General features: G+C 39.5%; 1 protein-coding gene across 1 annotated transcript; it reads right to left on the bottom strand.

The window, feature by feature from the left end:
* Window positions 1-1,990: 1,990 nt before the first annotated feature.
* LOC138825161 (tripartite motif-containing protein 43-like) lies at window positions 1,991-2,381 on the bottom strand (the record flags this gene model as incomplete). The annotated part of the gene is made up of 1 exon (XM_070019566.1): window positions 1,991-2,381. A coding segment is annotated over exon 1 (391 nt), but the record flags the coding sequence as incomplete, so codon positions are not given.
* Window positions 2,382-9,428: the final 7,047 nt, after the last annotated feature.

The raw sequence follows: 9,428 nt of genomic DNA, 5'->3' as shown, positions 1-9,428 counted from the left end.
CTTAGAAAATGGCAAAACCTCCCATGCTCCTGGATTGGAAAGATTAACATCGTGAAAATGGCAATACTTCCCAAGGCTATCTACAAATTCAACGCAATACCTATCAAAATTCCAACCTCATTCTTCAAGGAAATAGAAGAGGCAATCCAAAAATTCATATGGAAGAATAAAAGACCCCGAATAGCAAAATCGCTCCTCAACGGAAAGAACACTGCTGGAAGAATATCAATAGCAAAATTCAAACTCTACTATAAAGCCATAGTAATCAAAACAGCTTGGTATTGGCCTAAGAAGAGACCTCAGGACCAATGGAATAGAATTGAAAACCCAGAAATGAACCTACAGAACTATAGCCATCTAATCTTTGATAAGGGAGCTAAAACAATAGAATGGAACAAAAACAGCCTCTTCAGTAAATGGTGCTGGCAAAATTGGTTAACTACATGTAGAAAACTAAAGCTAGATCCTTATATATCACCCTGCACCAGAATCAACTCCAAATGGATCAAAGATCTTGAACTCAAAGCAGACACTCTGAAAACATTACAGGATGGAATAGGAAAAACCCTAGGTCTCCTTGACTCAGGCCGAAACTTTCTGAATAGAGACCCGGACACACAACAAATCAAAGAAAGGTTGGACAAATGGGATTGCATAAAGTTGCAGAGCTTCTGCAGGACAAATGACATAGCTAGCAAGATCAATAGAAAGCCCATGGATTGGGAGAAGAACTTTACTAGCCATAAAACGGACAAGGGTCTCATATCTAAAATATACTTGGAACTCAAAAAATTAAACCCCCCAACAACAAATCATCAAAGAAACAACTGCCCAATAAATAAGTGGGCGAAAGACTTAAAGAGAAACTTCTGTGATGAAGAAAGAAGGATGGCCAATAGACACATGAAGAAATGTTCAACATCCCTAGCCATAAAAGAAATGCAAATCAAAACAACATTGAGATATCACCTCACTCCAGTTAGAATGGCAAAAATCAAGAACTCTAACAACAACAGATTCTGGAGGGGATGTGGGCAGAAAGAAACCTTACCTCATTGTTGGTGGGAATGTGAACTTGTTCACCCACTTTGGAAAGCAGTATGGAGGTTCCTCAAAAGACTTCACATAGAACTCCCCTATAACCCAGCAATCCCACTTATGGGCATTTACCCAAATGTTTACAAACAAGACCACACTAAAGCTACCAGCACAACTATGTTTATTGCAGCATTATTTACCATAGCTAAGATATGGAACCAACCCAGATGCCCCTCAGTAGATGAATGGATCAAGAAAGTGTGGTATATATACACAATGGAATTCTATGTCTCCATCAGAAAGAATGACATGGCCCCATTTGTTAGGAAATGGAAAAACTTGGAAAAACTTATATTAAGTGAAGTAAGCCAGGCCCAAAGAAACATAGGTCCCATGGTTTCCCTTATTTGTAATATCTAGTATATGTATGAGTCAAGCGGAAAAGGTCAGATAATGTGATGTCAAGAAAATGAACCCTTAGATATGTATTTTAATGTTTTTTTCTTTCATGCATGTGTTTCTAATGCATTTACAAGATTATCTCTTTGTTGCTTTGTATGTCCCTCCCCCATAGTATAACCCCTGCTTTCACTATATTTGATGTCAGTATAACTTGTGGAGGAGATGGGGAAAAACCAGTTGTTTAAGGATACAGGTGGACCTGTTGCAACAATGAGAAGTCCAAGTTGTCATGTAGAAAACGAGCTTTACAACGTCGTTGCGGGGGCGTGGGGAAGGAGGGCGGAAGGAGTAGGATTGGGATTGGGGGGGAGCGGGGAGGCTGGGAAGGGATGTGAAGGGTAAACAAAGTGGAGGTGCAATGCTTGGTAAGAAATGTACGCATTATCCTGCCCATGTAATTGTAACTCCTCTGTACAGTGTGTTCACAAATAAAGTTAAATTAAATTAAAAAAATAAAATAAAATAATCTTCTGTTTGTCTGCAGCAATACAGTCGACAGGTTGGTGTCTGTGAGCCTCGTGTTCCCGAGACGGGGAGCAATGAGGACACAGCAGGCTCTTGTCCTCTTCACAAAACATTTCCTTGGTCTCCTTGTGTGTGCTGCATGTATGCTCCTCAGAGCTCAGAAATTGTCGGAGGCTGATTTGTCGTCTGATGGACACCAGACTCTGTAAAGCAATGTTGGTTTTGAGCTCTTTTTGCTGAGAGGGTTGCCTGCACACGGGGCACCTGGCTAGAGTCTCAGCTTCTTCCCAGACGAGGCGCAGACACGGTCGACACAAAGTGTCCCCACAGTGGATGGTGACTGGGTCGATAAAGGTTTCCATGCAGATGGGGCATCTCCGCTCTTCCTGGAAGGCTTGGGCAATGTCCCACTCCATCTTTCCAAACAATGAGGATGGAGAGAACTGATTCTCCTGCCTTGGTTCTCACCACTGGCAATCTCTCTCCAAGTGCTGTCCGTGGCAAGGCGGTGGGATGTGCGGAAAAGCTTGATTCCCTACAGTTCCATTCTTTTTTTTTTATTTTGTTTACCCTTCACCTCCCTTCCCCACCTCCCCCCTCCCCCCACCCAATTATACCCCCCTCCCCCCCCCCACACCGACATTTCCCCATTTGTTAGGAAATGGAAAGGTTTGGAAAAAATTATATTAAGTGAAGTAAGCCAGGCCCAAAGAAGCATAGGTCCCATAGTTTCCCTTATTTGCAATATCTAGTATAGGTATGAGTCAAGCGGAAAAGGTCAGATAATGTGATGTTAGGAAAATGAACCCTTAAATATGTATTTTAATGTTTTCGTTTCTTTCATGCATGTGTTTCTAACGCATTTATAAGATTATTTCTTTGTTGCTTTGTATGTCCCTCCCCCACAGTGTAACCCCCACTTTCACTATATTTGATGTCAGTATAACATGTGGAGGAGATGGGGACAAACAAGTCGTTTAAGGATTCAGGTGGACCTGTTGCAACAATGAGAAGTACAAAATGTCATGTCAAAACCAGTTCCATTCTTTTTATACTTAGGGTGGGAGGGCTTAGAGAAGCGTGTGTAGAGAAGGGTGTGAAATTCATTTGCATATCAATTGGAGTTGAGATTAAAAACAAGGCCCCACCCTTTAACTGTTGCTTTCAGTGAATTTCAGATACAAGTTGCGTTTGTCCTTGTTATAACTATGCACTGAAAAACCATTGGACTATCAAAGTTTATCTGATTTGGAAAAGGGATGTGGAACCATGGAGCAAGGAAGGGGGAAGCAAAGCAACAGTGATACTCACTAGACACTTTGTTGGAAATGAGCTTTACAACATGGGTGGGGGCAGTCCTCGGGAACAGAAAGCAGGAGAAAGGGAGGGGATAACACTGTAGGAAAAGAAATATACTTAGTACCTTTCGTATGTTACTATAACCCTTCTGTGCATCATCTCTATAATAAAATAAAATAATGGTAAGAAAAGAAAAAGAAAAAGAAAGGTAGAAAAAGAAAGAAAGAAAGAAGAAAGAAGGGACAGAGGAAAGAAAGAAAAAAAGAAAAAGAAAGAAAAGAAAGAAAGAGAATAAAGAATTGTCTCAGCAAGGCAGAAAATATTTCTCGGTGTACCATCAGCCAAAAATCGTCAAGCAAACACACATAACAGGCAGGCTGCTACCCTATTTATCCCTGTACAGTATGTTCACAAATTAAATTAAATTAAATTAAAAAAATAGTAAATATATTAATAGAGCTCCCTGGCTTGGAATTAGTGCTCATTTTTTTTTTCTTGCAGGCTTGGGATTTGCACTTGGAGTGTCGGAAACTTTAATGCACTGTGGAGGATGGAGAAACTCACCCTTTTGAATACAAGTAATTCAGGACTGTTCCCTAGGTCTGAATTCAATCCCCAGCCCTGTTAAGTAATATTCATCCACATTTGAATAAATGATGAATATCTACATACTTATGTTTACTGCATATTTCTTTTAGTGTATTTATTTTTCTATTATTCATTCATTATATTTATTGACTATTACTACACTTATAACACGTATTAAATTCATTACATCTTATGAGAAGTATACAGATTTGCATATGTATTGTATATCCTACTTCAGACCCAGGACATTCACAGAAGTTCTATAGTAGATGATCCCATGCTTAGCAAAACAGAAAGAAAACACCAACCAAAGTCTAATTTATCCCTAGGCACCACAATGGCTCACATCTGTAATCTTAGCTACACAGGAGGCTGAGAACTGGAAGATGAAATTTCAAAGCCAATGAAGGCAGAAAAGCCTGAGAGAAATCACCTCCAATTAACTGGAAAGCCTGGCTACAGGTATGATTGAAGTCATAGAAAATCAGCTATGAACAACCAAGCCAAGAAAGAGCAAGCTGAGTTCAAGTGCATGGACGGTGGGGCAGAGGGATAAGAGGGAGAGAAATCTTCCAAAAACAGAGAACAAAACAGCAGTATAAAAATCCCACCTAATTTATGGTACCAACCAAACTGGAAAAAAAAATAATGAAGCTTGTGCAGTTGTATAACTTTACATGAGCACATATGTTCTTAGGTACACTTCAAATCTATGTTTTAAATAATATATATGTATATATATTAATAATGCATATATATAATATAACTTTAAATAAACTAAGAAACCAACCAATTAATAAATACTTCTGAATTAGTGCCTTAAACATGGCATTATAAGTTATTTATACTAAAATTTTATTCCAAGTTTCTTTTCTCAGAATCAATCTTTAAGAAGTTTGTTCACGTGCCTGGCACAGGTGCCTCGTGCCTATAATCATAGCTACTTAGGAGGCTGAGTTCTGAGGATGGCAGTTCAAAGCCAGCCTGGACAGGAAAGTTCGTGAGACTCTTATCTCCAATAAACCATTAGAAAACTGGAAGTAGCACTGTGACTCAAGCAGTAGATCGCTCGCATTGAGCTGAAGAGTACAGGAATAAACCCTGAGTTCAGGCCCATGACCAAAAAAAATTTTGTTCATACAGATCATAAAATTCTAACATTCTAATCTTTAGGAAACTTTTCTCCCAGAATCTTATGCTCTTTTGGCAAATACTCCACTACTGAGCTACATCCCAGTCCCAATGTTTTTGTTTTTCATTTTACAATCCAGTTTATTCCCAAAATGCTTACAATTACCTACTGTCCTCACAGAAGTGAACTTTTATTCAGAAACCCAACCTTTTCTGCTATCAGGAATCCCCTAGTGTGTTTTGTGTTAGGCGCTGAGGAAAACTAACATGACACGAATGCAGAGAGTTTATAATTATAGAAATAACTCTAAATAGAAATAAATTCAACTGTCCCCACCATCTAGGGAGAAATGGTGTCCTTATTTTCATTCTCACTCTTCATGGCAGATGGTCAAAATAGAAACACCAATGGGCTATGCTGAAATGTAAAAGTTTAAACACCTTTTTTGAAAAACTCGTGTTATAAAATCAAAATGTATCAAATAAAGGTGAAGTGAACTTAAAAACATATTAAAAATGTTAATGAAGCACCCTTGCTTGGAATGTGTGGCATTTTTTTGTCTGCAAGGCCTCAGATTTGAACACGGGGTCTAGGTAACTCTGTTGCACTGTGGGGGAAGGGGAAGCTCACCATGCTTGAAGACCAAAGAGTCAGGCCTGTTCCGTAGGTGTGAATTCAAGCCCCAGCCCTGGAAAACGTACTACTTATATACATTTTAAAGATAGAATTGAACTTCCATACAGATGTTCAGCCTATATTATGTTGTGGTGGTTATTCATTATATTTTTTGTTTTATTCATTTATTTACCATTTATTTTATTGACTATGATGATACCTAACTATGTATTATATATTTTACATTCTATCATCTAGCATATAGATTTGTAGATGTGTTCTCAATCATGCCTGACACTTAGGACTAGCCCAGGAAAGGAAAACATGTGTCATACTTGTTGACAGTTGGCCTATGGGTTCCCAGATAGCATGCCAGCCTTCAGATATGGCAGGTCATGTCCACTTTGCAGCCATCTGTCTCATTCAGAACCAGGATGGTAACCGTGCAAAGAAAAAAACGTAAAACCTCCAGCCCTCTGCAGCTCGCCAATTTTCGTGCTATCCCACTTTTTTTTTTCCTGCAAGCCCTCTGGGTGTACGATTCCAGAATTGGGTACGGGGAGTAGTTGTGGAGATGGGAGGGAAGGGATGGTAGGGGGAAAACAAAGGAGCAGGCTACAATACTCAATAGGAAATATATTCAAGACCTTGCTCATGTAACTGTGACCTCTCTGTACAACATTTTTACAATAAAAAACATACAAAAAAAGAAACAATGTAGTGTTCAGAGAAGCACTTTGGGAGTAAGGGAAATACGTCTGAATAGCTGTAAAAAATTCTGCACTGATTTTTTTAATGGTCAGTATGTAACTGAATAAACATAACTGCTTCCATTAAAAATTAAGTCACTGTCTTGGAACTGGACCAATATTTCTACCATTTGTGGAATTTGATCTCACCACCTAGGTAACTCATTTGCAAAATGGGTGTCCTTGAGGAAAAGAAATTCAGACTAGAGTTCCCATGGCCTGAATGAAGGCCCTGCAATGGAAAAGATATCTATATACACGTGTAATTTATGATATATACTTACATATGTATGTTTATTACATATTATGATTATTATTGATTTTGTATATTTTATTTGATTCATTCATTTATTGTTTATTTTATTTAATATTATACACATAATATTTATTACATTTTGCACGTCTATTATAAAATTATACACAATAATTTAGGACATTGACTCATTTTTCATTAAAACTTTTTGTGTTGAAACATGATACATAATTAAATGGTGGCATTTGTCATAGTCTTCATATGTTTAGAGTATCGCTAAAGGATGAGCTTTGTCTTTTTATCTTTGAACACCTTCCTATAGGGATTTCTATAATGATTTATACTTAGTAGCCTTTTCTTGAGGACAGGCAAGTTGTGGGATAAGATTGTAAGGGCAAGCCTAGAAATGTGGCTTAGTGGAAAGATTTAGCTCAACACGCATGAATACCAGGGTTTGAATTTTCAGTGCCACATAGTCAGAAAAAGCCAGAAGCAATGGAGTGGCTCAAATGATAGAGTGCTAGCCTTGAAAAAAAGAAGCCCCAGGACTCTAAAAAACAATAGGCCAGATGGGGGTGGCTCACACCTGGAACCCCAGCTTCTCTGGATGCTGAGATTTGAAGACCATAGTTCAAAGACAGCCTAGGCAAGGAAAGCCTGTTAGACTCTTATGTCCAAGATACCACCAAAAAAAACCCATGTGGCGCTTTGACTCAAGTGATAGAGTGTTAGCTTTAGCTGAATTGCTCAGGGACAGGGCCCAGGCTTGATATAAGACACACAACTGGAAAAAAGTAAGGGTTAATCAAATACTTTTCCTGTTTGCTAATTAGGAGAACATTCTCTGGAAAATGAACGCTGATGTACACCAGAATAGGAGTCAGAGCTTAAGGCTCAAGTATAGCACATCCATATGCCCAACCTCTCAGTCTCTAGCATTATAACCTTGTGTGCTAAAGGGATTTGAAAAGTCCAATGTTGAAAGGCTTAATATGCTCCCCAAGCCCTATGAGATAAGCAGTTGACTTGTATTATCAATGTCATTACAGTTCTGAACCTAGCAGAGCACCAGTAACTCACACCCATCACTCTAGCTCAGGAACCTGAGGTCTGAGGATCACAGGGTGAAGCAAACAAGGGCAGGAAAGTCTATGAAACTCTGACTTCCACTTCTGAAAGGTCAGATGTTCAACAGCTTTGTGTGTTTCCCTTGGTAATGAGAAGTTACTTTCACTCTAAATGTTCTTAGAATTCTCAAGCTATAGAAGGAAAAAAAATCACTGACCCATCCAATGTTCAAATGAAGTTCTCAGGATTCAAGCCCTAGCGCGGCTAGCCGAAAGAACTCCAGTGTAACACTGTATTTGAAGGACAGAAAACAGTTTCAAAAGCCAGGCTAGGTGCAGAGACCTAGGCCTGTAGGATTCAGAGGCAAATATACATACTCAACCGGGAAGTGAGCTGCAAAACCACTTCATTCATTCATTCCAGGCACAGCCAGCAATGCGGGGAAACCTGAAACATTTGTTAGATTTACACCAGGGTCAGGTTTTTCTAAGCCTCTTCAAACAATGAATAACCTTCCTCCCTCAGGTGAAGGGAGCCTCAAGCTATCTTTAGGTTACCAATAGAGAGTCAGTTTAGTGGCAGAGAGGGAAGGAAGAGACTAGAAAAACACTGCTGTCTGGTCTTAGGGAGTGGGTTTTTTACTTTACGTCTGTCAGGTTTGAAGGCCCTTCTTCTACCTCTGCCAGTCCTTTCTCCTTCCTTCATTCCCCACATCGTTAATGCAAATCCCCAGTCCAAGAAAAGGCAGAGCCGTTTCTCTTCCATTTCCAAGCACCTGAGTTAGAACCTGGCTTTGCCTTCTTGGCTCTTGGGCACTTTGCTGCCTGAGCAGTGGGAAAGAGACAGTCTTCCTACTTTGTGGTTGTATGAAGGCAATGCTGGTGGCCTGGCACACTGTTGAAGGCCTCATGACTGGGAATTGTTCCCTTCTTTCCTCCTGATATCCAAGACCAGATTCATGTATCAATTTTATATCTATCTATCTATATATCTACCTACCTACATAACTACCTACCTACCTACCTACCTTTGACATTTCTTGGGTTGAACTCAAAGCTTGGGTACTTTCCCTAGCACTCTACTACTTGAGCCACAGCACCAATTCTGGCTTTTTCTGTGTATGTGCTACTGAAGAACCCAGGACTTCTTGCATGCTAGGCAAGCACTCTCTCACTAATCCACATTTCCAGCCCCCTCATCTTTATTTCTTAATCGTAGTTTTTACATAAGTATGATAGAGTTTGTGTCCTCAAGTGTAACTTTCTGAATACCAGTTATTTCTATACACTCTGACCTTCTTTTCCCTTGAAATATTTGTGACTGTTCCTGCATATGCCTCATAATAAAATGTAAATAAAGGCTGCTGAGGGCTTCAATGTGCATCATATAAGGACACAGGCCTGTAACATAAGCAACTCCCAAGCTTTTCTGCCTGGTCTGGCCTCTATCTCCTGCTCAACTTTCTCTCTCAAAACTAGAGCTCTACCCTCTAATCCACTGCTCCACTTCTGGTTTTCTGGTGGTTTATTGGAGACAAGAATCTCACAGAAATTCCTTCTAGGACTGGCTTTCAATGGTGATCTCCTGAGGAGGCTTCAAATAGCTTTCCTCAGGGATTCCCCTAGGAGCCACTCCACAAAAACTTTTAGTCTAAATGTTGAGAGGTACTAGAGAAAACAGAAACATGAATATGCTTCTAGTGTGTTCTAAATAATTAAGGTTGGAGACACAAAACACTCATAATTATTACATCAGTTTA

This window comes from Dipodomys merriami, unplaced genomic scaffold (assembly GCF_024711535.1).
Source record: "Dipodomys merriami isolate MVZ:Mamm:240054 unplaced genomic scaffold, mDipMer1.0.p SCAF_1357, whole genome shotgun sequence".
Classification (NCBI taxonomy): Eukaryota; Metazoa; Chordata; class Mammalia; order Rodentia; family Heteromyidae; genus Dipodomys; species Dipodomys merriami.
The sequence above is the reverse complement of the archived record's forward strand: the minus strand, read 5'-3'. Positions and strand labels throughout refer to the sequence as shown.